At 46.1% G+C, this 27,790-nt stretch overlaps 1 protein-coding gene across 1 annotated transcript in view; it reads right to left on the minus strand.

The window, feature by feature from the left end:
* The window catches only part of ADD2 (adducin 2), a 111,611-nt gene that overhangs the window by 27,668 nt on the left and 56,153 nt on the right, over positions 1-27,790 (minus strand). The window contains exons 3-9 of the mRNA XM_003262521.4: positions 21,878-22,094; positions 19,971-20,109; positions 11,636-11,787; positions 11,124-11,204; positions 7,805-7,954; positions 6,196-6,339; positions 3,410-3,508 (exon numbers count right to left, since the gene is read on the minus strand). Coding sequence (XP_003262569.1) covers positions 3,410-3,508; positions 6,196-6,339; positions 7,805-7,954; positions 11,124-11,204; positions 11,636-11,787; positions 19,971-20,109; positions 21,878-22,060 — 948 coding nt within the window. The 5' untranslated portion in view covers positions 22,061-22,094. The remainder of the gene's footprint in view (positions 1-3,409; positions 3,509-6,195; positions 6,340-7,804; positions 7,955-11,123; positions 11,205-11,635; positions 11,788-19,970; positions 20,110-21,877; positions 22,095-27,790) is intronic.

Here is a 27,790-nt window from a genome sequence, read left to right on the forward strand (position 1 = left end):
TTTTAAAAGTCACTTGAAAGAAATAGGCTGGCTCCCAAGCCAATGAAATTTATTTGTGACCTCATGGGATGAATTCACAGGTCCAAAGGAAGAATATATTCTCCACAATGGGGTTAGTCAGTCAAGGAAGCCCAGAGAAAGGAGACAGATAAAATGCCTATAGTGTACAGCCAAGCACTGTGCAGGGGTGAGAGTTCCCACTCATGGACTTAGAGTGTCTGCCTCATTGTCAAGGCTCCATGCGGAGGGCAATGCAGGTGGTTGTAGGCAATGGACTCTGAGTATTAGGACAAGAGGTGTGTGTATACAGCAGGCAATTTTAGAATGATCCTAAAAAACACTCATTAATCTAACAAATCCCCTTACTTTTTTAATTCTGTGCTTATCTAATGGTACATTCTATTTACCCTCATGTATCTACCACTCAGATATAATTGGTTAGGGTTTGGCTTCCTGAATGATAAATCTAGCTACATAAAGAGACAATGGCTTATGAATATTCCAGGTGGTGAACTAGGTGTTTTGTACCGCACATTATTATATTAGCATTCCGAATAAGATATGATATCCCATGTTAGCCTGCTTGTTATGGGAAACTGCTTTAATTATGCAAGCTTTCAGTATTTTTGTGACAGTTATTTTTTGCTGGAAACGAAAAAATCCAATTTAACCTGCTGACAAATACAGGTCTATGATCCCAAGAGGATCGGGGACAGACCTTAGAGTGTGTTAAATTCATCATTTAACAAATGCCCCTGTGATACTTCTCTGAGGTCAGCCAGGCAGCCCTCCCAGCTGACCCCTGTCACCCTGTGAAGAGAAGGAAGCAAGAATATTATCTACGCCCTTCTCGTCCAAGCCATGTGTCTAGCGGAAGATAAACAGACTTCTCCCACTGCCCCTCACAGCCCTGGTGAGGCAGCACTTCTCCAGGTAGCGTTTAAGGGCACCAGGCTGCCCAGGTTTGAATCCTGGCTCTGCCACTTACCAACTGTGTGAAAATAGCAGTACCTACCTTGTGAGAAGTCTTTAAGGTAATGGATCTAAAGCACTTAGTGTAGCACCTGGTACATATGGGGTGCCATATAATGTTCTAATGAATGAATTTTGAGAAGCGCTATTCCCTGGGGACCCATATTTAATGGAGAAGAAGAGAAGGAGAGACTGCCCACAACCTTGCGAGAGCTGCCTCCTCCCACCTCCCTCTTCCTCCCCCAGTTTCCATGGTGATGGGTAGCAGATGGAGAAGAACTGCCTGAGCTTCTTCCCATCTGCCTGTCGGCAGAGCAGGGAGCTGCCTCTCTCAGCGGGGGATGACCCAGTTTCCCGGAACCCCAAATTGATGGGGAGCAGAGAGAACACCATCGTCAGGAGAAATAAATAGGCTCTCAGCCTTGAACTACTAACATGACCACAGCCACGTTCGCTTGTTTGCCAAGGTCACCAAGGAAGAAAACTTGGCCCACAATGGAAACAGAGCTTCAGTGCTGGCCGCTTCACCCAAAAATGACCTGGCCAGGGCTGTGCTCCCAGCGGCACCTGCAGTCACTGTTACCCAGGCTCTTTCATGCCCTGATCCACCCACACCTCCTCTAGGCTTTCCTGCTTTTTTCTTCCACATCTTCCAGCTCTATTCCCACCTCTAGAAGCCTCTCTGCTCTACCAGCTGGGGGAAAAAAAGGTCACTGGAGCTTGCCCGGGGTTATCTGTCTGCATTGCCTGAGGTCCTGTAACAAGGTCTCAGCAAACGAATCCTGAAAAGAAAGTGACAGCAGCTGAGGGAAGGGGGCTGTCAGGTACAGAAGCCCACAGCTCTGCCCTTTGAACTGCCCAGAAACTGCTTCTGGGGTTCTGGATCCTGGGAGAGGCGTACTTCACCATGTGGGGTGGTGCGACACATGGGCATCCCTCTCCACTCATTTTTAGGGCTGAGCTGTCTTTGCAGAGATGATGTTTTTACAGGAGATATTTTCTTATTGAAGAATCTTCTCCAGAAGGAAGACAGGGAGCTCTTAAGAGTTCAGATGTGGGAAAGGGAGAGTAGCTTCCCGGTATCCCAGAGGCTCCACCAGATTCTTCCACCAGTCACTGGTCAGAGCTTAGGGCCAGAATCTTTCGTTGGGCAGCAGTGGGGGGCACTACAGCACATCAGAAAGGCACCAGCTGGGTCTGTGTCCACCTGCCCCTGTTCTGACCACTGCCTCTAATACTTCATCATTATCTTCACAGCTGTCCTTACCAAATATCCTTTTAAAACAATTGAAAAGGTCCCACTGCAGAGCCTCCACCAGCGACGCTTCCAGGCAGATCTCAATCTCCCCAGAGTGCCTCCAAGAGAAAGACCTCTTCCTCTGGGTGCTGCTCTGCCTAGGCCAGCCAGGAGAGGGCGGACAGGACACCAAGGGGCTGGGCAAAGAGCTGACTCATCCAGGAGCAACGGGCCTCCATATGTCAGTTGAGTCCTAAAAATAGCATCAGCAACACCCCTCTTTGTGTCCTTACAGCGACCCGCTGGGCCCCACGTCTACAGGTGAGGAGACAGAGGCTCAAGCAGGGCAAGTCCTCTACCCAAGGGCACACAGCCCAGAGCAGGGAATATGGAGCCTGGTCAGCCTGGTCTGGTTAATAAGGTCTTTTCAGGGTTGCGCAAGGCCCCCTACCTGCCCCTGACCAACTTGTCACATTGAAAAGTGTGTGCTTGGCTTATCCAACACCACCTTGTTGTCTATACAACTACAGGTTTGTCTGTTTTCCTACTGCTTCTCCAACTCCTCTAGGGGGTTCCCTGATCACTGACACTCCTGTCTTCTCTATCCCTTCCCGGTTAGGGATTTCATGACGGCTTCCTGGACATCACTTGGGGTTGCCCTGGCTGTTAAGGCTGCCACATCAACACCCTGATTGGCCTGCTTTCCGCTTCTCTTGCTGGACTTGACCATGTTCCTGGCCTTTGCAAACCTACCCCCTCCCCTCAAAAACAAACAAACAAACAAACAAACAAACAAACAAACAAACAAAAACCTACCTGTGTGTCTGTTGGGCATAGGTGCAACAGGTATACCCCACGTAACATATGAGCATGGTAAAAAATTTCTATGCCTTATTACAGTTTCTCCCACTGTCCAGTTGATGAGCCCATGCAGCTCACCAGACTGGGCACTGATCCCCAAGAAGTGGGTATTTATTGCTTGTTAGACAATGCTGATGCATTTTTCAAAGCCACAGAACTAATCCTAAGTGTGAAACTTTAGAAGGATAAGATGGTGCCAAGGCAGAGAAATAGGGCAAGGCTTTTAGACGGCTGGGATCAAAAGATCCCCTGAATCACAGCCAACAGGGTCACCAAGTTTGCCCACAGGCCCCTGTCAGAGCCCACTCCTGGGCCCACTTCCCAGGAGAATTTGCTCACCTGTATCTCACATGCAGCCTGCAGGTGGAAGACCTTGTAAAATGCCTCCTCTACGGTGTCACCCAGAGCAACCACTCCATGGTTTCTTAGCACCAGGATCTGTAGAGAAATAAATAGTCAATTAAAACCTTAAGTCCTCTAAACTGTAGTTAAGAGGGAGAGGTTTTTCATTTTATTTAGATCAACTTCCACAACCAATCCCAGGGCCCCTTCTCCCAACTCCTTGTTTATGTTCTCTAGTCAAATATCCCAAAGCTACGCCACATGGGATTTTAACTCAAAGCATCTACCCTAAGAAATTGAAAAGACATTTTAAAACTGGGACTAAATAGCTTGATTAATTTCTTTAGGCAATGCCTGGGTTTTTAGGCATTTTAAAAATTGAAATTGAAGAAGGCATTTTAAAACTGAGACTAAACAGCTTGGTCAATTTCTTTAGGCAATGCCTGGGTTTTTAGGCCTTGGAAAGCTTAGAAGCTTGAAAAACTGATGTGTATATTAAAGTGAATGAAATTGTTTGCTATCCAGTACAGAGTTCCCACCTCAATAGCAATCTCTTGCTCCTGTGACTTAGTTGACGTGGGAGTCAAAACCCAGGGGGCGGCTCTCTGAGAGGTGGCCCTGCAGAAACAGGTGAGTCACGTCACCTCTTTGGGCCTTAGGTTTCTGCACCATAAACTCAACGAGGCCCTATCAGCTCTGAGATCTCACAGCTCTAGAAAGAGGCCACAGTGACCTTCTAATCTAACTCACTGGTTTTATAGAAAAGACAATAAAAGCCTGAAAAGACTAAAAGTCTCAGCCAGGTGTGGTGGGTCACGCCTGTAATCCCAGCACTTTGGGAGGCTAAGGTGGGCGGATCACTTTGAGGTCAGGAGTTCGAGACCAGCCTGGCCAATATGGTGAAACCCCGTCTCTACTAAAAATACAAAAATTTAAAAATTAGCTGGGTGTGATGGTGCCTGCCTGTAGTCCCAGCTACTCGGGAGGGTGAGGTGGGAGGATCACTTGAACCTGGGGGGTGGAGGCTGTAGTGAGCTGAGATCGCACCATTGTACCGCAGTCGGTGACAGAGCAAGATTCCGTCTCAAAAAAAAAAAAAAAAAACCCAAAAACGGAAAGTCTCTCAGCTAATTAGGGGAAGCATCTGAACTAGAAGCCAGGGGTTCTCACTATTAGTGCAATGTTTTAGACTCAGTCAGGGAAAGGTGAGTAAAAGTGGGGGAACCCAAACTGACTTTGTACCAAGAGCACAACTCCCCAAAGTTCAACTGCATCTTCCCTCCGAAACTTTTCTTCGTTGGTTTTACTCTCAAGAACTCTCTGGAACCAGATGACACCAGCCTGGGAGCTGGGACACAGATCCATGTGTCAGATCTGTCTCCAGGCAGAGCCTGGGCTGAAGCCTGGTGGCTCTAAACATCACATCCTCTCTTGTTGAAAACAGCTGGTATTTTTTCCTCTCAAGTGCCAGAGAAACAGAAAGAGACAGTGGCTGTGGCCCACAAAAAGTACTACAAACAACGAATACCCCATCTTTCAAATTCTTGTAGCACTTCGTAGATGTGAACACTTCATCCCTCTCCCCACACTCTAAATAATGTTCTGGAGGATGTCAGGAGAGAGGCAGGATACCTCACTGTGTTAGAGATGAGAAGACAGGGACTCATGGGAAATGACTCAGGCAGTGCATTCCTTGCCAGGACAGCGGCAAAGCGCCCATCAACCCAGACTAGGCTCCGTGGCTGTGCCATACTGAGCTAACCATCCCCAAATACGTGCTGTTATAAAACAGGGCTCAAGAGTTCAGTCAAGCAACAATAAGATTCCATTTTTCTCTTGCAAGTTGGTGGAAAAACAAAGGCAACAACACTCAAGTTTGGGGAGACTGCAGGGAAGTGGCACTCTCATATCCTAGACATGGGGTGGGAGAGTGAACAAACCGTGTGGGGCAATTTGGCGACATGAAGTGAGAGTTCTAGCCCGTGCAGCCCTAGGAACTTATCCTAAGAAACTCATCTCAAGTTCACACAAAGATTTAGCTGACAGGAGTTTCATCAATGTGTTGTTTTTATTAAGAAAAAACTCAGGAAGAAAAAAAAAATTTTTTTTTTGAGACAGGTCTAACTCTGTTGCCCAAGCTGGAGTATAGCAATGTGATCACAGCTCACTGCAGCCTTCACCTTCTGGGGTCAATCGATCCTCCCACCTCAGCCTCCTGAGTAGCTGGGACCACAGGTGCATACCACCAAGCTTCACTAATTTTTGTATTTTTTGTAGAGACAGGGTTTGGCCATGTTGCCCAGGCTGGTCTTGAACTCCTGGGCTCAAGTGATCCACCCACCTTGGCTTCCCAAAGTGTTGGGATTACAGGCGTGAGCCCTGCACCCAGCTGAAAAATACCTTTTAATGTTCAACCACAGAAGAGTATTCAGGTAAATTATAGCACAATTATTCCCATAATGAAGTCTGTGAATAGTTGTGCTATAATTTAATTAAATTTAATAATTTAAAATGGTGATAGAGAAAATATTTAATAACATACAAAGGTAATTACTATATATTGCTGAGGGAAAACAACTTATTTTATGATCCTAGTTTTGCAAATATAAATTTCAATATATTTGGGGTACACAGCAAAATCTCAGGGTAGTGGGATAGAGAGATCTTTCTTTTTTTTTCCCCCTCTCTCCCTCCCTTATTGTCCAATGAACATATGTCACTTTTGTGATGTTGCCTTTTGACAATGCCACTCTAGATTATTGTCCCAGAAGAGCTAAGCTAACCTTGCAGGTGGGTCCAAGGCACTTCTGCAGGTTGATCCGATCGGCTTCCTGCTCCATTTCCCCATTGAAGTCATAATAGGCCATGTCCCCCACCAGCAGGGCATTGTGGGAGACAGGCAGGAGGCCCCACTTCATGGCCGACACCTTAGAGAGACAATGGCATGGTTAGCACCTGCAGCCCTCCCCGCCCTTTCCTCAGAGCAGCACAGTCCAGCTCTACTCTGGGGGCCAGTGAGGGGTGAGGGTGAGGGGTGAGGGTGGGGAGCAGGCACAAGAAAGTCCTAGGTTCCTCTACCACCTGGCTTGGGAGTTGTGTCACGCTGCTTGCTCTAGTGTATTTCCATCACTGTTTTCACAGCAGCCATGTCAACATATCACCTTTTAGAATTGCTAGAAAGAATGCACTCCAGAGACCTATTGCTGCCCCTCCCACTCCCCCCACCTCACACACAGCTTTGCTCTTGTCATACAACTCTGGGAAGAGGCAGGCTGTGGTGGGGTTTGCACCAGGCTAGGGTAAGCAGAGTCCAGATCCCTTGGGGTAGGCTGGAGACCCTCAGCTTTGGTTTCAGTGCAGACTAGGTCACGACTTTTGACAAACAGAGAGGCCCATTGAAAAGTCCCATTTTAAAATGAATGAAATTATTTGCTGCCCAATATAAAGGTCCCACTTCAAAAGCAATTTCTTGCCGCTGGGACTAGGACAATACAAGTGCTGGGGACCAGGGTTGAAACACATTCCCCCACCACTTATTAAAAGTAAGCTGCTCATGGTGGACAGAGAGTGCAATAATATATTTATTTATTTTGTAGCAAGGGGCATGGAGAGGTTTAGAGGAACCCTTGCCCTCCTTCACTCATTCTGCCCTGACTCAGCCCTGAGCTCTGCAAAGATGCACACTCAGCACAAATACATCTTCACATCTTAGTCTAAACTCTGGAAAGTCTGAATGCTCATAACCAGTGTGTTTTGCTGAGGAAACGGGCTGATGACAAGTCAGCCTACTCTGTCCCTGCATGTGTGTGGCCTGGGGGTCAGCAGGATAGGGTAGGGTTCGGGGGGAGTACACAGAACTGGTTGTCTGCCTGCCGTCTTTCCAAGTGACATCACAGTGTCTTAGGTACACATGGAGAAATGACCAGAGGTGGACAACCTGCTCATTGAGTCTCTTCTTTCTATTCTCTCCCAGTTTTGCTTGCTCCGTCCCCTACTCTCAGCCTACCCTGAGCTATGGGAAAAAGGGCACAGTCCAGGTTCCCACCAACTGTTTGTCCTCTGTCAAGATATCTCCTGTGCCAGAGCCTGGCTTTGTGGGGGCAGGCCCCACGCCTTGGTCCAACAGGACTGACCTGAGTAGAAACTTAGCAGGTACTGCTTGTGTATGCAGTATGTGGGGGATGCAATGGAGCAGACATTCCACATCTTCATGTTATGCTATGACTTCAGTAGTCAGAAAGACGGAGAGGCTGGGCGTTTCCACGTTGGGAGTTCTCTTGCTTCACCTTGGCCTGAGTTCTAGATCTTTCCAGACTGTTTTAAGTGACGAGATTGCTACAACCTCAGATGCCTTACGTCTTTCCTTGGGTGGCTGAGAACGAGCCCACTCACCGCTGCTGTGGCCGGTGTGTGCAGGTGGATGATGCAGCGCACGTCGGGCCTCGCTGCATAGATGGCCGAGTGCAGACAGAAGCCTGTGGTGTCCACTGGGAAGCAGCTGCTGCCCTTCTCCACCACCTCTCCCAGAATATTCACCTTGATCTGCACCAGGGAAGAAGAGAGACTTATGGCAACAGGGTGGCAGAGGCCCCTCACTCCTCTCCCAGCTGGTGGGCCCAGCATGTGCCGCCCACCTGTCTTCACGCATTCCAGACACCATGAGCAATGACAGCCTTGGTGTTGGAAGAAAACAAACCAGTTCCTGCCCTCAGTGAGCGCACAGTCTAACGGGAGCACAGATGATTATAATTCAGCAGGAGAAATGCGAGAGCAGAGTTTCTCAGACTTTGTTCACATGAATCACCTGAAGCCCAGTCAAATGCAGGTTCTGATTCAGAGGCTGAGGGGGCCCTGAGAGCCTGCATTTCTAACAAGTTCTCAAGTGATCCACAGACAACACATGGGGTAGCAAAGTGCTAGAAAAGAGTCATGCACAGAATTCTCTAGACAGAGACAGGGGGAGTCTTTCATCCCATCAGAAAAGAAGCATCTGAGAGGCCTTCCAAGGGGAGTAATGTCTACACTGAGCCCTTTCTCAATGAGGCTCAGAGGCTGCGGCTGCTTTACCAATGACAGCTCTAGCCTCACTCCGTGCCCCTACTCCCCTGCCTCCTGGATAAAAAGTAGTAAAATATTCAATCACAGAATTTCCTGTGTCCTGAAAGCCCACAATCCAAGGTAAACAGAATTCTCTCTCAAATCACCCAGCACAAATCCAAATCCTGAAGCCAGCCCCTCCCAGTGTGCTCTCACTGAACACCTCCCCAGCTTCCCAGAGTGCAATCTCCCGGCAGCTGGGAGTTAACCTAACTTCAATGACTGCAGTTGTTCCCTGGACGTTAACAAGCCAGATGATAGTCTCTAAAACTCACGATAACTTTAGCCCTTAAAACTGAGGCACCCGTGACATCCTGAATGTGGCACACAGGGCAGTTCCTTAAATTGCCCAACACCCCCGCCCCAGAAAGCCCAGGTGGACAAGATGGGTATCAAAGCAGGGAGACAGACTCTAATGTGGGTGGAGGGATGTGCTGCTGGCGTTTGCTTACACAGAAGCATCAGGAAGATGTTCAACAAATCTCCACTTACAATATCCTATTTTAAGTGAATTTCACAGACTTCAAAGCAGCGTGACCCCTAAAAGCTGCAGCAACTCTCCCACCTCAAGTACTTTAAACCCAAGTGTGGAGTGCTGCCCTTTGGTTTCCCTCAGCCCAGCTCCCCCACTTCCTCAGACATGTGGCCTGTTTAGAATTCCCTCTCTTGGATAATCTCTCTCTGATCTTACATATTTTATATCTCATTGTTGGATGTGTGATCTGTTGTCATTCAAGAACCTCCACAGCCTAATACAACAGCCACCCTCCCATACGGTGCCTTTGTACAAATGAGAAAGCAGGTACCCCGCCTTGAGGACAGCCCAGGGACACAGGGCTTGGTGTGTGGGTATTGCCTTTGTGCAAATTCAAAACAGAAGCCCAATGCTAGGACACACTTAGTGAGTGGAGCACAGGTTGGATTTCACCCTCTCTTCTCTTCCTCATTAGCCAGGCTCCCTTGTGCAGTGCACAAACTGCACAACCACACATAGCAGCCCTATGTCTACACACACTCCATAAACATCTCATGCCCATGACTTAAACCTGTATCTCCATCCTGCATGTCTTCTGAACCTAGAATAACCAAATGCCAACTGACATCTCTTGAAAGTCCCACCAGCTTCTCAAACTCAATCCCATATTCCCAATCCAACTGATCAGCAGGCCTACTAAGCATAGAGGCCCGGAATTTCCTTCCCAGCTTGCTGTAATAGCCCCACCTAGGTGTCCATTGGCCTCCACACAGCTTTCAGAGTGATCTTTCTACAACAGAAATCTGCTTGCATTACTCCCCTGCTTGCATTTCAGTGGCTCTGCGTGTCCAGCAGAATAAAGCCAAAGCACCATAACAGGATCTTCCATGCCATTTATCACTTGGACCTGATCCCCCTTCCCAAGGTCACCTCCAGATGCTGAATACTTGAGCCAGACTCGGCCTGTCCTCCCAAATGCATGCACAGGGCTCTTGTATGCATCTGGGCTTGATGCATGCTGCACTCCTGCTGAGGACACAGTCACCTCCGCCAAACCTCTCCTTGCCACCATGATCTAAGTCTGCTTACCCCACTGGTTCATATCCTACTGACTCCACTCCTGCACCATGGTTTCAGCTAGACTCCTCCTCCCTCATTCCCTCTTCCTCCTACAGCTCCTGGCAGGGTAGGGTGTCCCTTTCCAGGCTCCCCAAGCTTCCTTCACCTCTACTGGAACACTCTGTAACCCTGAGCTTTAATAGCTGATTACCTCACCTCTCTCCCCCAACCAGACCATGAACACCTTACAGACAGAGCCTGTGTCATCCTTGTCTGTGTGCTCCCAACTCTGACTTGGCCATCACCTCCTTGGGTAGCCTTGTGCAAGTTGCTTACCCTCCCTGGGCACCAGTTTCCTTTCTTGCCTCTCAAGTGGCCTTGGCCATGGTAGAAGTCCTGCCCTGCCTAGATATCCTATGACTTGCTGAGCCTGGACTTTTGAGTGAGTAGCTGCACTCTACACCTGAGCATATCTCAAGCCTGGCAGAGGCCCCCAAGGTGGTGTCCTCCTCTCCGAGGTGCATGGCACAGCAGCCACAGCCCATGTATCTGAGAAGGATTGGGCCTTTTCTGCTTCTAAGACAGTCCTTTCTACTGCTTTCCTTCTCCCATCCAGAAGTATTTCCTGAACTAAAGCAACTTTTGCAAGCCTCTACCTCATCTAAAAGGAGCAACACTGAAAAGGGACCCAGAAGCATCTCTAATGGTGCCAGTGCGGACAAATCTCCTGCTGCTTTGGTTCTTATTCTAATGTATCCCCCTATCCAGAAAGGCCCCCCATTCCCAACCATTGTGGTCTAATCCCAGGCGTAGCCATCCCATGAGTCTGCTGAGAGGATGCCAGGCCCATCTCTGATCCCTCCTCCTTCCCACTGCACTTGCCACCTCCTCCTGGCAATTGGTCTCTTGGTCGCATCATGCTCTGGACACTTAGTTTGTTCCATGTGTCTTCTCTGCCCTACCAGATTGTGAGCTCCACAGTGCAACAGTGACCAATTTGGAGATGACCTAGCACTGTGGGAACAGAGAGAGTGCTGTCATTTCAATAAGGAGTGGGCGGTGATGCTGGACTGTACTCACCAGGCTGGATGCTGTGACTTCACTGCAAGAAACTCCCTTAGGGCTGATCAGGAAGTGGTCCTGCTCCTTGCTGACTCTCAACTGGAGGAAAGACACAAGTTCTCAGGGGCAAGGAGGCAGAGGGGACATTTCCAAGGACACCGTGCTTGCATCCCCTCTTCCCCTGAATCTACTGCACCAAAGTCTTCTTCTAATGAATCCTTATCTCTCCCCCCAGCCATAAGAGATAAAAAGGACTCAGCCTTTATTTGGAGCAGGGGAAAGGGAGCTATAAAAGGAAACTCACTATGATCAAGGGTAGCTCTAGGATGTTCCTTCCCATCCAAAGAAGTGCCCGCTGGGCAGGCTGCCTTATCAATGACCACAGTGGTTAAAAACCTTGGAAGGGTTCAGTGCATTTTGGCCAAAGGTCACCAGCAGTGCCATGGCCATGCCAAGGGTGAGGAGATCTCCTTTTGGGTTTTGTGGGACCACACGCAGTGCCCCACCCAACTCCAGGGTGTTCTGCTCACCGTGACATAGGTGTCACTCAGCTGGGCCCAGCCATAGAGGTCCAGGAGTCGGTAGACACTGCTGATCTTGCACCGCATGAGCCGCTCCCCTTTGGCCAGGTTCAAAGAGTCAGCCGTGTGTAGGTCATTGATGGGCGTCATCATGGAGACATCTGCAGGGACAGTGCAGTTCTCTCAGGGACAGGGCCCATCTGCCCTCCCCTTCCTTGCTCCAGTGTTCTCCAAATTCTCACAGGCACTAAAACTGCACAGGAGACTTCCCCAGGCAGGGAATTAAACATTCTTTGACTTTTACCTGGGGGAGGAGTCCACAGAATCGACATTTGTGCCCAATAAAGTCTGCTCATTCAGATAAGCTTTTGCTAAAAAATCATGGCCAGTCTCAAGGCCACAGAATGAAGGGTTCTGGGAATGCCACACAGGTTCTGGGAATGCCAAGCTTACCATAAACTCTGAAGATGGGCACTGAATCAAAGCAAGAATAAATCTCTGAGTGGAAACATGGGTATATTTCATCAGTTATTACTAATGAAGAAGTTACTAGTCATTAAACCAGCTATTACATTGTTTTAACGACACCATGTAATCACATTTTCTGTGATTTAGAAACAGGGAAAATAGAAAGCCATATCAGGGCTGGGCGTGGTGGCTCACAACTGTAATCCCAGCATTTTGGGAGGTCAAGGTGGGCGGATCACAAGGTCAAGAGATCAAGACCATCCTGGCCAACACAGTGGAACCCCGTCTCTACTAAAAATACAAAAATTAGGTGGGCGTGGTGGCACATGCCTGTAATCCCAGCTACTCAGGAGGCTGAGGCAGGAGAATCGTTTGAACCTGGGAGGTGGAGGTTGCAGTGCACCACTGCACGCCAGCCTGGGGACAGAGCGAGACTCCGTCTCCCTCACCCCCCCAAAAAAAGAAAGCCAGATCAGCCTGCAAGTAACTTCCTCAAGTTTTTCTAACAAGTCATAAACTTCTGGAAGTGAGTGCAGCTGTGGCTGGCTGAAAGGCCAGAGGCCTCAGGCAGGGTACCTAGGCTCCTCTCTGGGCATGCAGTCCCTTAGCTATACAGTGATTCTTTCTGGGAATTTGAGGGGATGTGGAAGGGATTTGGAAATGGGCCTAGAGGGTTTGATAGTCTTGTCCTCAGAGCATGCAAGTGTCTAGGAGATGACATCCAGTCTATCCCATTAACCATGATGACCACTGCCTACATGCCTCAGGAAAGGAGCAGAGGGCATCTGAGCTCCAGCGCCTGAATCAGCATCTAGGAACCAATAAGAGAATCAATAGGAAAGGTTCTGGCTTAAAATGGTGTCTGGCTGGGAGCCTCCTGATGGTGCCTCTCCCAGCTCCCACCAAAGATTTTAATGGATCAGGATGCTCTTTGGAAGCTTTTACCACCTCTGTGAACCTTGCTGCAGTACGATGTATGTCCTGCATCGAGTGTGCCATTAGTGGAAGTGATGACGTGGTCTACAAAAGCGAGGGCAGACTGGGTGCTGGGCCAACATCCAGCGAGCAGAGCAGGCCTTGAATCACCCATGTCAGGAGACGCACACAAGGGCCTTGCCAACCAGAGGTGATACGCTTCCAGGGCAGGTGCCCTGCAAACACAGATAGCAGGGACAGCAGTGGTCCAAAAGCCTAGTTAGACTGCCAAGGACAACAACAAACTTCCAAAGTTAAGGATTTCTAATTCAAATTGACCAGCTTGGGATTGCCTCCTCCCACTCTGTGAGTTCCCCAGACAAGAAATTACCTCTCTGCTTCATGCCTAGCAGCAAGGAGGGCATGTCAAAAGCACAGGGCCCCAGGCAAAGGTGGGCAGGTGGGGCTGATGTTGGGAGGTCTATATAGTCTATACCACAGATCTTTGAATACTTCTCCTACAAATAACCATGGGGCCCCAGTGATGGCCAGGGAGCCAGAACAGGCCTGAAAACACCCCCATCACATCATCTGTGTCTGTATCAAAGACAGTCCCTCTCCCCAACCCCACGGAGGTTCAACTAAGAGGATGACCTCACCCACAGGTACAAGGAGCAGAAGAAGAAGAGAACAGGAGGGCTCAAAAGGAGCTCACGATCCCCTGCTCTGAGTCTCAAGAGAGGGGGATGAAGAGAGGTTAATTAATGAGTACAAAAACACAGACAGACTGAATAAGTTCTAGAATTTGAAAGTACAATAGGGCAACTATAGTTAACAAGAATTCATAGTGTATTTCAAATCAGCTAGAAGAAAAGATGTGGAATGTTCCCAATAAAGAAATTATCAGTAAACTATCGCAAGGACAAAAAACCAAACACCGCATGTACTCACTCATAGGTGGGAATTGAACAATGAGAACTCATGGACACAGGAAGGGGAACATCACACTCAGGGGACTGTTGTGGGGTGGGGGGAGGGGGGAGGGACAGCATTAGGAGATATACCTAATGCTAAATGACGAGTTAATGGGTGCAGCAAAACAACATGGCACATGGATACATATGTAACAAACCTGCACATTGTGCACATGTACCCTAAAACCTAAAGTATAATAATAAAAAATAAAAAATAAAAAAAAGAAATTATACGTGTTTGAGGTGATGGTTTTTCCAATTATCCTGATTTGATCATTACATTATATTTATATATAAAAATGCCACATGTACCCCATAAATATGTACAACTATTATGTATCCATTTTAAAAATAAAATAATATTACAATAACTTTTTAAAAGCTTATTCTAATTGGCCTCACGAAAGTTAGGATGGCTAAATGTCATGTTTATAAATCAGATCTAACTGAGCCATTTAGTCAAAGTACCTAAGAAAACACAGAAAAAGATGAAAACTCACCATGATCCCTGAAAGCTAAGACTTAAGGGCACACTGATGCTCAAAACCCCAATTTCTAAGGCAAATGGAGCTAGACAGATAACAACCCATCAGGGCTTGAACTCATGGTACTTGAAACTTCCCCTCTCCACATCCCTGAATCAGATATCCTGGATGTGTACTAAGCAGATTTTCAGGCATCCATCTGTCTTCCTGACAGATGCTGATTGGTGAGGCAATGCGAATGCTGGTCAGCCCTGTTCCTTTCTCAGGAGGAAGAGTATAAGGACAGACATGGAAAGGATGGTAGAGAATATGACAGATTTGGGAGATAAAAACCAGAGAGCCAGGCTATAGATAAGCCATATGAATATGGTAGAAGAAACATTTTCTGAACTGAAAAAAAAAAAAAAAGACCTGTGCATGCGAGTACTCACTGATTATGGGGAAAGTTCATATAAAGAAAAAACGCTACAATTATATGCTTCCTGGTAACATTTCTGAAATACAGGGATAAGGGGAAAATATCCATAAGCATCTAGAAAAAAAATGTTTGGCAACCTAAAAAGGAACCAAAAAAAGTGGCTATCTCATTTCTCTGTTATAGCCACAGAATCTCAGATGGCAATGCTATAGGAAGTTTACAAAAAATAAAAACAGGCCAGGCACAGTGGCTCACACCTGTAATCCCAGCACTCTGGGAAGCTGATGCAGAAAACTCACTTGAGCCTAGGAGTTTGAGATCAGCCTGGGCAACATAGTGAGAACTCATCTCTATAAAAAATTTAAAAATTGCCCAGGCATGGTGGCACATGCCTGTAGTCCCAGCTACTTGGGAGGCTGAGGCAGGAAGATCACTTGAGCCCAGGAGGTTGAGGCTGCAGTAAGCTGTGTTTGCACCATTGCTCTCCAGCCTAGGAGACAGAGCAAGATCCTGTCTCAAAAACAAAACAAAAAAATCCCCACTAAAATAAAGTGGCCTCAAAGAGGTAAAAATAAAAGGAAGATCAAAAGTACACCACGCAAATATAAACAAAAACTATATAGAGGTCATCACATTATTATCAAAATAGAAGTTGGGCAAAACGATATTCTCTTAACACAAAGAAGCTATTTTGTAGGTCATTTTATATGAATTAAAGGTACAATCAATAATGAAGCTATAACTATCAGTCATGCTTATGCCATGAATATTTCAAGACATAGAAAGCAAAAACTATCATAAATACCAAGAGAAATGAACAGAAATCAAATATAATGGGAGGAAATTTTTTACAAAATCAAATTAAAACAAAAATATAGATTAAATACCACGCTATAGAGATGGTATATACCCATTATCATTTTTAAATGATATTATTAGGCCACAAAGAATACCTGAATACATCTCCAACACAGAAATTAAATAGGCCACGTTTTCTAAACATAATGCGATAAAATCCAATGCTATTAGCAAACCTTTAAAAGACTAAGCATTCAATCACTTGGAAATAAGAAAACACTCCTAAATAACCCTTAGAAGAAAAATAAAGTCCAGACAGCAACTGCAAGCTACTTAGAAATTAACAATAAAAGAATCACTATGTGTCAAATTCCTGAGATAAGGCCAAACACATACTCATAGAAAAAATTTATAGCCTTAAATGTCTTTATTATTGAATTAAGTATAAAAATAAATACATTTTATGCTCCTCTAGAAAATACATAAACAACAAAATAGAAAAGTTATGGAAAAGGATTAATGAATATAGAAATAAAACTAATGAATCAGGAAGCAGAAAGAATAACAGGACCAATAAGTAAATCCAAGAACTGGCTTATGTGAGATGATCTATGAATAAACAAATATCTAGATTGGTCAATAAAGAGAAAGCAAAAATTTACATAGCACCGGGAATGAGAATGGGATGTTATCTCATCTACTTTAGCAGGAAATTTGAATGATAAAAATAATATTGTAAATGACTCTCATAATTTTGAAAAACTCCATAAAATGGATTATTTTACACAAAATATATAACGAAAATTTAACCAAGAAGCAGCAAAATAAATTTGGAAACTCCAGATGAAACCGAGGCAAAAACATCGAAAATCCCTAAAAATATTCCAGATCTAGATGACATTCTAAGTCAATAATAAATCTCAAGGAACAGAGATTTCCTATCTTATTTAAATTATATCAGGGTAAAGAAGAGAGTGAAATCACCTTGATTCATGTTATGAAATTACAGTCGTGGTATAAATACTAGGTAAAGACTGCCCAAAAAGTGAACTACTAACCAATCTCACGTGTGAATATGAATGCAAAAATCTTTAATAAAATTCTGGAAAATCAAATCCAGAAGGGTATTTTTAAAAGAATGCATCAAGACCAGGAATGATTTATTTCAGTAATGAAAAAGGAGTTCAATACTCAGAAATCTGTTACTAAAACTCATCACCTCAATAGTCCAAGGGAAAAAAAACACAATAAATGGCCAAAATGTATTTTATGACATTCAACATCCATTCCTGAGAAAAACTCATAGTGAACTAGAATAAAAAGATATTTCCTCAACATGATAAAAAATAATTATCTCAAACTCTTGTGGTAAAACAACTTCCATTAAAGTCAGAAATAAGACAAGGATAGCTAACCTATTATTAAACATTGTTCTGAAAGTTCTAACAGATGCAATGAGAAAACTGGAAAAATAAACCAATGGGTAAATGTTGAAATGAAGGAAGCAAAATGATCACAATTTGCAGATTATGTGATTTTTGTATATACAACAGCCAAAAGAATTAACTGAGATGATATTAAAATTTAAATAAGAGTTCAATAAGGGGCTAGTGTATACACACACCCACACACACACTTATATGTGTGTGTGTATATATATATATATATATCTCTAACAATTTATCTTAAATGAGAACTATAACCAGAAAGAAAATAGAATGGATAAAGATTCACTTAAAATAACAAAGTTATTTAAAAATTCCAGAATAAACTTCATAAGAAATTAGTCAGAACTACATGAAAATAATTACTAAACTTTTCTGATGGATATGAAAGAAGACTTAAATAAATAAAAGACATATCTCATTTCTGAAAAGATTTACAATTCACTCATGTAAATGTTTTTAAGTACCTACTATGTGCCAGATACATTGTAAATCAAAGGATATAGCAGTGGACCAAACATACAAATTTCCCCTACAGAGCTTATATTCTAACATAAAATTATAAATTTATAAATTCTTCACCAAATCAACTTATTCATTTAATGTAATCCCAATCAAAATCCCAAAAGGGATTTTTAAGGTCAATGGGGGCACTTGACAAAATAATTCTAAAGTTTGATTTTTGTTTTTGCTTTTTTGAGATGGAATCTTGCTCTGTAGCTCAGGCTGGAGTGCAGTGGTGTGATCTCAGCTCACTGCAACCTCCACCTGTAGGGTTCAAATAATTCTCCCGCCTCAGCCTCCCAAGTAGCTGGGATTACAGGCATGCACTACCATGCCTGGCTAATTTTTGTATTTTTAGTAGAGACAGGGTTTCACCATGTTGACCGGGCTGGTCTCAAACTCCTGACTTCAGGTGATCCACCCACTTTGGCCTCCCAAAGTGCTGGGATTACAGGCACGAACCATTGTACCTGGCCTAAAGTTATTGTAAAGAATAAACTTGTACAAACAGTTGAGAAAAATTGGCAAATGCATAATTAAGGGTATTTTTGCCATCGGATGATGAAACATGGGAAAGGTATTTCTAAGCATGCAGTCAAAAGCAGAACACACAAAGGAAAATTACAATGGTTTCCACTACACAGAAACTAAAGAATTCTACAAGACAAAAAAAATGCCATGGACAAAACTAAAAGACAAAGGAGAAACTGGAAAAAAAAAGCAATATATTTGACTGATAATAGAGAAATAGCTTTACTTTATAAAAATGTAAAACTCTATAAGAAAATAATACACTAATAGGAAAATAGGCAAAGGATGTAAAAAGGCAGTTTACTATAAAAAGAAAGTCAGGGCCGGGCACAGTGGCTCATGTCTGTAATGCTAACATTTTGGGAGGCCGAGGTGGGTGGATCACTTGAACCCAGAAGTTCCAAACCAGCCTGGGCAACATGGTGAAACCCTGTCTCCACAAAAAATACAAAAATTAGCCAGGTGTGTGGTGCATGCCCGTGGTCCCAGCTACTTGGCAGGCTGAAGTGGGAGGATTGCTTGAGCCTGGAAGGTTGCAGGGGGCTGAGATTGCACCATTGCACTCTAGCCTGGGCAACAGAGTGAGATTCTATGAGAAAGAAAGGAAAGAAAAGAAAAAAAGGAAAGGAAGAAGAAAAGAAAAGAAAGAAAAGAAAAGAAAAAGGAAAGAAAAGGAAAAGGAAAGGAAGAAGAAAAGAAAACGAAAGAGAGAAAGAGAGAGAGAAAGGAAGAAAATCATGTCCGATATGTATGTGAAAATACATTAATATATCCAACCTCATCAGTAGTCAAATAAGTGCACATTAAAACACAAATAAGGTATTATTTGTCACCTACTGAATCAGGAGGATGAAACAAATGGTATAGTGTACACTGTGGACCAGGGTAGAGGAAATGGGCACTCTACCGCATTGCTGTTGGGAACGTAAATTGGATCAATTTGGAGAAAGGATGTAATCTGCCATTCTGCATTAAAGTCTTTAAAACATGCAAGCATGTACTTCAATTCAGCAATTCTACTAGTAATTTATCTTAAGAAAATAATCATGGATATAATCTTAGGTTTATTTACAAGGATGTTTATTGCATTGTTGTTCCTAATAGAAAAAGCTGGAAATAACCTAAAAGTCCAACAATGGGAAATTTATTAAATAGCATGTATCCACCAAAAACCATATTATAGAACCATATTTTATGTGATTACATTTGTGTTTGCATAATCTATATATGTTAAGAAAAAAAGGACTGGAAAGATATATGTTCACCAAAATATTAAGAATAGTAATATGAGGGCTTTAAGAACACAGTAGAATGATTTCTGCTTCCCTTTCTTGGTTATTTTCACAGTTTTCAGCCATAATCCTGTAATAATCTTATTGAGGGGGAGTTATTTTTTTGATGCTTGTTTTTTAAATGTTACGGGCAGAGCACAACAGCCCAGGAGGGTGGCTTCCTGCATAGCCCTGGCTGGCTCCTCTCAGCCCTCATCTGTGGAGTCAGGTTGGCCTGTCTAGTGGGGCATGGAAACACAGGCTTCAGTGGTCTCCTCCCATCCGCTGAAGTCACCTCCACCCTCTTATTCCTGGCATCAGGGGTAATTCTTCTGTGTACATTTAATTTGCGGCAACATCAGAAGCAGAGCCAGATACCTCTCTGGCTGCTGCTGAGCTCCCCAAGGCCTGATAACACAATAGGCTGCTTGCTCCGTAGCCTGGCAACCAGATGCTTCTTGCTGCTCCTCCCTCTCTTCCCCACCCCACCCTCCCCTCCACCTCTGCTCCTGGCAGCTCCCCAGACACCACATACTCATGGAAGATGTTGGGAAGACTGCGTGGGAGGTGCTGGCCATGAAGTCCGCGATCTGTCGCAGGGCCCAGATGTTGGAGGAGTTGTTCCCCTTCTTCATCTGCTCCTGGATGAGGCCTTCCAGCTCCTCCCTGAAAGACTGAAGCAGGCCCCGAGGTGCTGGTCCCCCCACAGCCTCTCACACAGCTGCCCAACAATGAGCTCTTCCAAGTGCCCACCCCTTGCCCCTGGGTCAGCTAGGTCAGGGCCATGCTCAGGGTCCCCAGCCACAGGGGACACTGAGCAGTTCCACCAGGACCTCAGGAATTGCTGTATGGGAAGCAACAAAGAAATGCTGGGAATGGATCTTGTGTTCCCTTGCTCTGTGGGCAGTAATCCAGATTCCAGGTCCTTTCTGTGTCTAAATGAGGGCCAAGACCCCTCCCCACCATCAGACATGGTAGGACTTCACTTTAGTAATGAAGGACATTTTTTTAGGCAGGACTGAATGGAGAGAGCCACCATCCCTCTCCATTAGCGGTGTCTGTGATTCTTTCGGGCCTCAGTTTCCTCATGTGCTTAATGAAAGGGTAGGAGGAAGAACAGGAGGATTTGATGACCTCTGAGGTCGCTTCCACTCCTGATGTCCAACTCTAAGCCTGGCTTTTCAGACCATGAGGCCATAAGCAAGGAATCCTGCCCACCAGGTGGCAGGAGAAAACACTCAGGAGGAAATGGGCGGCCACTTAGGTGTGTTGGCCAACCTATAAAAGGACAGAAGGAAGCAGGCCCTCCTCCAATCCCTGTTTCCTGCCTGAGCCCTGAAATCTGGGCTGGTGCTAACTCTGCCGCCTCTCCTAACCCCCTTGCCACCCCTCCTAGTCACACTCTGGGGGTTTTCCCAGGGGCTCCTCACCCCAGTGCTTTCAGCATCTGCCATATTCCTCCAGGCTCCCCAACACAATATCTGGGCACAGATACTGGCCCTCAGCCCACTCCCTGGAGCTGCTCTGTGTAGCCTGAGTATGCACCATGGCTCCCAGCCAAGGCCTCACACAGCCCCTGCACAGGCCCTGGCTCTCTGGAGCCCAGAAGGCCAAGGCAGAGTGGCTCCCACCTCCTAAGCCCATCCTGGCAAGCAACTGGAGATGCCACCTCTGTCCCTGGGCTTCCCGATCCTTAGGATCATGGGCTGATTCCTGAGGCCCCCCAAGCTCTTCCTCAGTCAGACCCCTCTTGCCTCCTCCACACTGATCTCACTCTGCCTTCAGTGGTCCACAGGGCCCACGCTTCGGCCTTCTCAAGGCACTACCTGCCTCAAGGAGGAGCTCTGTGTCCATGCCAGGCAGGAATCCACCGGCCCCAGGTAAGAAGGGACGTGAGTGATCCCGACTTGCCTTCCCTTCCCGCACCGCATCCCATAGCCCTGCTGAGCCCTCCACTCTCCCCACCTCCTGGGGCTTCCAGGTCCTCCTCAGCCCCATCCCATTCATGCCAAAGCTTCATTTGTCCCGACAGAAAGTTCTTACTTTATGGTGTTCAGTAAAGGGAGCCCCAAGCCCTCCTCCTGGCACCCTGCTGGTCTCCAGTTTACATGGATTTTGCCCGTTCATTGTCATAGCTTTGGGTGAGGAGGGAAGACTGGGAACTGAGGCTCCGAAGGGGCACAGGAAACTGAGGGGGACTCCTGTCTCCATCCCACCTCCCCCTGGCACCGAGCCAAACTGCCCCACACAAGCCAGGTTCTGCCATCCACCAGTTACAAGGGAGGTCAAGGCCCCAGGTGACCAGATCCGTCTTGCTCGGTGGGCTTACATTTCTACTGACCCTGAGCAAGGGGAAGAGGAGTTACTCATCTTTCGGATGGGTATACGCCCTGAAGAGACAGCGCCCCCTGCACCCTTCCCGCCCGGGTCAGCCCCACTCACGGGACTCTGCAAGATCATGGTGACGCGCTTCTTCTGCTCCATCAGGTTGAAGTCCTGCCGCAGGTCCGCCGCCCGGTTGCGAAGGCGCATGTACTCGGGGTCGTCCTCTGAGAAGCGGTCAAAGTAAGGCTGCTCCTGCGGGGGCGGCGGCGAGGCAGCCTCGGGGACCGTCTCTTCGCTCATTTTCCCGGTGCGTTTGCAATCCGCTCCTGGAACGCTACAGAGAAGGGGAGAGGGAATGAGGTCAGGTTGGTGCTCCCCATCGGGGTACACGTTTCCCAGAGCACAGGGCTAGGTTTGGTTGGATTCTCAGTGGGATGCGGCTGTTCCTAGGATGGTGGAGGCAGAGCCCGGGGAGGAGGGCAGGATGCCGGCAGCGGCCCCATATACCCATCTATAGGGGCGCTGACGTGCCATGAGACTAAGTAAAAACATGGGTTCAGGTGTCCACTCCCTTCCCCAACTAGCCAGTCCTTAAATGGTCACACTTGGCTTGGCGTAGAGAGTTCCCCGAATGGAAACATGACCTGCAGACCTTGTTGAGCATTTCTGTGATGCACACCTATGTAGTGGTAAGCTACTTACTGGAAATTAGTACTTCATCTAAAATGGAAACCCTCTAAGAAGGCCCCTCAAAAATTATGGTGGAAATAGCTAATGCATGCTGGGCTTAACACCTAGGTAATGGGTCGATAGGCGCAGCAAACCACCATGGCACACATTTACCTATGTAACAAACCTGCACATCCTGCACACGTACCCCAGAACTAAAAAGAAAAAAAAATTATGGTGGGAAATTCACAAAAGAACACTACTATTAAACAGGGCCTACTAAGACTACTACTAAAAGAGCACAGGAACTACTAAAACTACTAAAACTTTGCCCAGTGCTTTTCTTTACAACTTAAACTTCGCTCTGGCCCCTGGAAAGGAATTTATTGGTGAAGGTGAATCTGTTTCTGTGAAACTTGTCTTAATGCAGAATCAGATTCTTACTCCAAGTTTAAAAAGAGGTGTGCAACTTTATTAATGGAAAATTATTTTCTCTCCAATCCCACTCAACTCATGTTGAGAAACAACAACTAAATATGGTTTGCAGGGTGCCATGCTGCCCGGCTGCCAGAACCCCACGTGCTGTGTGTAAACCTGCTCCCTGGAGCAAGGACCACGACAGCCCCTGGGGAGTCAAGCTGGGGGAAAGCTGTGGATTTTTTCTAATCAAGCATGCTTTTTAAAATGTGTGAATGATGAATGAAGAAATGTTTTCTGTTGCTATCTTGGAGCCCTTCTGAAGAGTAAGCCTGCAGTTCCGGGCTTCACTTCCCGGCTGTGGGAATTTGGCGAAGCCCGTCTCCTTTCCTGCGTCAGCACTGCAAGGCCTTTAAGTCAGTGCTCTGCCCCTTTAGCACCCAGGGCAGCCTTACAGAGCGTTGGCCTTCTCCCTGCTGGCTGATTCTCTTCTCAGCAGAAGGCAGCATGTACTTTGGCTGAACAATAATTAGCTTTTTAACATATATGTGAAGATACAAATAAAAGAGCATTACAAGGGACCAAGACACCTGGGTCCTCATCCATAACCTGCCACTCCCTTGCTTTACCTCCATGGGCTCCCATTCCATGAGGAGAATGTTCTCTTGTTCTTTGGGAGAAGGCTCCTGGCCTCCCAGGTCCTGATCTGCCCTTTGCCCGTGGCTGGCCAGTACTGGCTCCCTCCAGCCTTGCTCCAGCAGTCCTATTGGTCCCAGCCTACCCTTGATTCTGGTCAGAAGCTCATTATAAAGGAGGCTTTGCTGATGTCCAGTAGGGCATATTCTTGCTGTCTCTGAGCTGCCTGTAACCTCTTCTTCCATATTCTACCAGAACTCCACCCTCTACCCTTGCAGTCTCTCTGGGTGGGGTGAGGGGAGAATGATGCCATAGATAAGCTTGGAGGACAGTGGAAGGCCATCCCATCAGCCCAGAATACACAGATGGTTTCCTGTTGTTCTTGTTTGCATTCTTCCTTTAGGGGAAAGGCAAACAGCTCGTTCAAGGGAAGGCACATGGACAGAGTTCCTCAAGGGTTAGCTGATGGCCTGAGCCCTCAGGCTAGAGCAGTGGTTCTCAACCTTGGGTACACAATAGCATCACCTGGGAACTTTAAAAACTATTGATGCCAGATATTCTAACATAATTAGTCTGAGGTATGACCTGGACATCAGGATTTTTCAAAAGCTCCCTAATCCCTAGTGAGCAGCCATGGTTGAAATATCTATAGTTTAGATGTTAATGGTTGCAACATGTAATGGAAGGCATCCATTCCAGGTGTTGGCCATTTCTAGCAAGTCTGACATAAGATGGCACAAAACCTCACATAATCTGACTCTCACATCACAGGCCATGTCCCATAGCTGTCTAGGCCCCTCCTCTCATTCAAACCACCACCTGTTATCATACACTTGGCCTGGGACACGTTACATTAAGTTTGGCCTAAAGCTGCCTCCTTACATATTTTAAGTGTGGCCTAAGGGCTTTTCCACGTATAATAAACTGTAACCCAACTTGATGTATAATAGACTGTAACCTACTCTTGTGACAAGTAGCTGAGTCTCAGCCAACCACAGCAGCTGAGCTTCCACCAATCACAGGTAGCCAACTATTCAAACACTATTCCAATAAAGCAAATACAAAGCCGTAACCAATCCAGCCATTTCTGTATCTCACTTCCATATTCTGTAGGTCACTTTCCTTTTTCTGTCCATAAATGTATCCAATCATGTGGCAGACTCAGAGTCACTCAGAAACCATTCTGGTTCTGAGGGCTCCCCAGTTCCTGAATCATGCTTTGCTCAAACTCTGTTAAGTTTAATTTGCCTAAAATTTTTAACAGGCAGTGGGAGTGCTCCAAATGCCACCATGGCCCCCTTCTGCAAAGCTGCCGAACCAGGACCTATGATGATCTTAATCATTCCACTAGTTAGTCATCTTCTTATGAAAGCCCTTGCCTGATCTCCCCCAACCAGCACCACACTTACCAGCAGTGTTGGCAAAATATTTGATAATAGGGGATGGAGATGAACGGTTGGAGGTAGGGGAAGGGGTCTGCTGGGAGTGGGAGCCAAAAAAAAAAAAAGATTCTGTAAAGAAAGATTTTGGAACAGATTTGGCAGGCTGCTAGAATGGTTGTGGTCATACTTAGCAACATTTAAATCCAGACCCTTTCCTTTCATCTGAATGGAAAAAGAGTGATTGAGTCAGGGATGTTGCTGGTGGACTGAGCTCTAGACTAGAAGTCAGGCACCTGCAATCTTGCCCCTATCTGTCACTCAGTAGCTGCATGGGCTTGGGCAAGTCATTGCCTCTCTTTGGGTCTCATTTTGCCCAGCTCTAAATGAGAAAATGAACCGAATGACCTCTGGGGTCCCTTCTAGCTCTGACACTCTATGATTTATCTGAGTTGGAGACAGATAAATTCATGTAATAAAGGCAGAAGGATGGAAGATCTGGGTTTCCTGGAGCAAGAGACCTTCCCGCTTTCCCCCAGAGCCTCTCCCACAAGTCAGATGCCAAAAGAGAAACATCTGCAAAGAACACACATTGGCCTTGTGGATTCCAGTCAATCCCATGTGCATGGGGTTAATTAAGAATATTTCACCTCTATTACGCTCACACCCAACCTCATCCCTGGACCTTGAGGATAAGAAGGGATGACAAAGTCAAACATAATAGGACTGCATCAGAGCCACACAGACATGTGGCCCCCACTCAGATTCTTCTGGGCAGGCAGCACTGCAGAACAAAACTCTTCCAGAGACATCACCTCATCGAACCCCACTCCTTCTCTGTTTAGTGACTCATCATAGTAAATTAATTCTCTTCGGCGCATTCAAAGCCCTGAACCTTTGATGTTATTTTTAAAACAGCAACAAGCAACTCCCCTTCCCCAGCAAGTACACTGGATGTGAGCATAGGCATGTGAGCCCCCAGTGCTCCCTAGGACTCCAGGCTCCAAGCCAACCGAACTCTCAGCTTCTCTGGCACTGGGATCATTTTGGCCAGCACAGCCTTGTACTGAGCCTTCCAGGCAGGAAAAGGTTGACCAACTCCCCTTCCCCGTGGAGTGGTTGCATTCCCCAGTAACTGGTCTGTGAAGGCTGCGAAGTAGCTCTGCCCTCCCTGAAGTGCAAAGAACCAAGAAGCTCTGGGCCTGATGGACAGGAGCTCACACCGCTATGCCCCAGGGTCTGCCTTCCCTTCTTAGAGCCCAGCCCCAGAGGGTTGCTCCAGAGGTACTCCAGTGGGGGTGGTGTAGGACATGGAAGCCCTGACTCCATCACCATCACAACAGGGGCCTGAGCCAACCCTTTGGCTTTGTGAATCAGAGGCATCCTCTTGTGCTCCTTCCTTCTGTCTCCAAAAAGTTATGTGCAGAATGGCTTAGCGATTAAAAGCACAGACTCTGGAACAAGACTATCTGGGTTCAAATCTCAGCTGTGCCACTTATTATCTGTGTAATCTTGAGCTAGTTACTTAACTGCTTTGTGCCTGTTTCCCCACATATAAAATGGAGACTGTAGTAAATTAACTACCTTGAAATGTACTTGTGAGGATTAGTGAAGTTAATGTATGTGGAGTATTTAAAACAGGGCTTGGTATATAGCAAGTGCTATTAACTACTCTTATTATGTGTGATTTAGGGGCTTAAGTCATCTTAGCATTAGGAATTCAAGTAATGAGAGGCTTGTGATTCAATTATAAACAGGTGCACACTAAATAACTGTAATTATGTGTTTTAGTCTAAAAAACTAATTAAATCTTGAGCTACACTGACAAAAAGAAGAATATCCAGAAAAAGACTGAGAATGCCCAGTTTCCCAACCAGATAATGGGAACAGGTCAACCTCGATATCACAGAAAGAAGCTAACCAGGATGCTGAAGATCAGAGGAGACCAGTGTGTGATGAGCCAGGTGTGATATAAGAAAGACAATATCTCGTCTTTGTCCCTGGTTCCTGGCACAGAGTTTCAAAAACATTTGGAATTCCTAAAATGCCCAAAAGACAGTAGGAATGTCTTTTGTTATTCATCATGAGCCCCTTTCCACTGAACCTGAGTTTATACTAATAAGGTAACTTATGATAGGCCCTTAGTTTCAAGGAAGGGTCTAGCCACCCCAGAAAACCGAAGCACATGATTAGAAGCCCGTAGCATCAGCTCCACCCCCCACCACACCCGCCCCCATCCCACCACTTCCAAAGTGGGCAGAGGGGCTAGAGATTGAGTCCAGACAAGTGGCAAATGATTTAACCACTCATGCCTCTGTAACAAATGCCCCTTGATTTTTTAAAAAACTCTGGACATCAAGGTGTGGGGGAACTTCCTAGTTGGTGAACACATTGATGTGCTGGGAGAGTTATGGGCCTGGATTCCACAGGAGAGAGCACGGAAGCTCTGTGTACCCCACCTTACACCCTGACCTATGGATGCATCTCTTCCATGTGGGTGTTCCAGAGTTGGACCCTTTGAAATATGATTGCAAGTACCATACTTTTGGTGAGTTCTGTGACTCATTCTAATGAATTATTGAACCTGAAGAGGGGTCATGGGAACTCCTAAATTTATAGCCAAGTCAGTTGGAAGTGTGGGTGACCTGGGGACCCCACTTGTGACTGGTGCCTGAGGTGGGGATGGTCATATTGGCAACCTTGTCCTTTATCTTGTAGTAGTTAGCTTGTGTGCCCTTCAACTTGGGGTAGTTCATGTCAGAATACAATTGAATTGTAGGACAGCCAGCTGATGACAGGGAATTGGTGACATAATACTACCAGGCAACTTTTATTCATGATGTATTTTCGCCCCCAGGACCAATCTATGAGATCGATATTATTGTTCCAGTTTTACTTGAACAAAATAAAGATAGGCTGGGTGCAGTGG

Source organism: Nomascus leucogenys, chromosome 14, assembly GCF_006542625.1.
Source record: "Nomascus leucogenys isolate Asia chromosome 14, Asia_NLE_v1, whole genome shotgun sequence".
Classification (NCBI taxonomy): Eukaryota; Metazoa; Chordata; class Mammalia; order Primates; family Hylobatidae; genus Nomascus; species Nomascus leucogenys.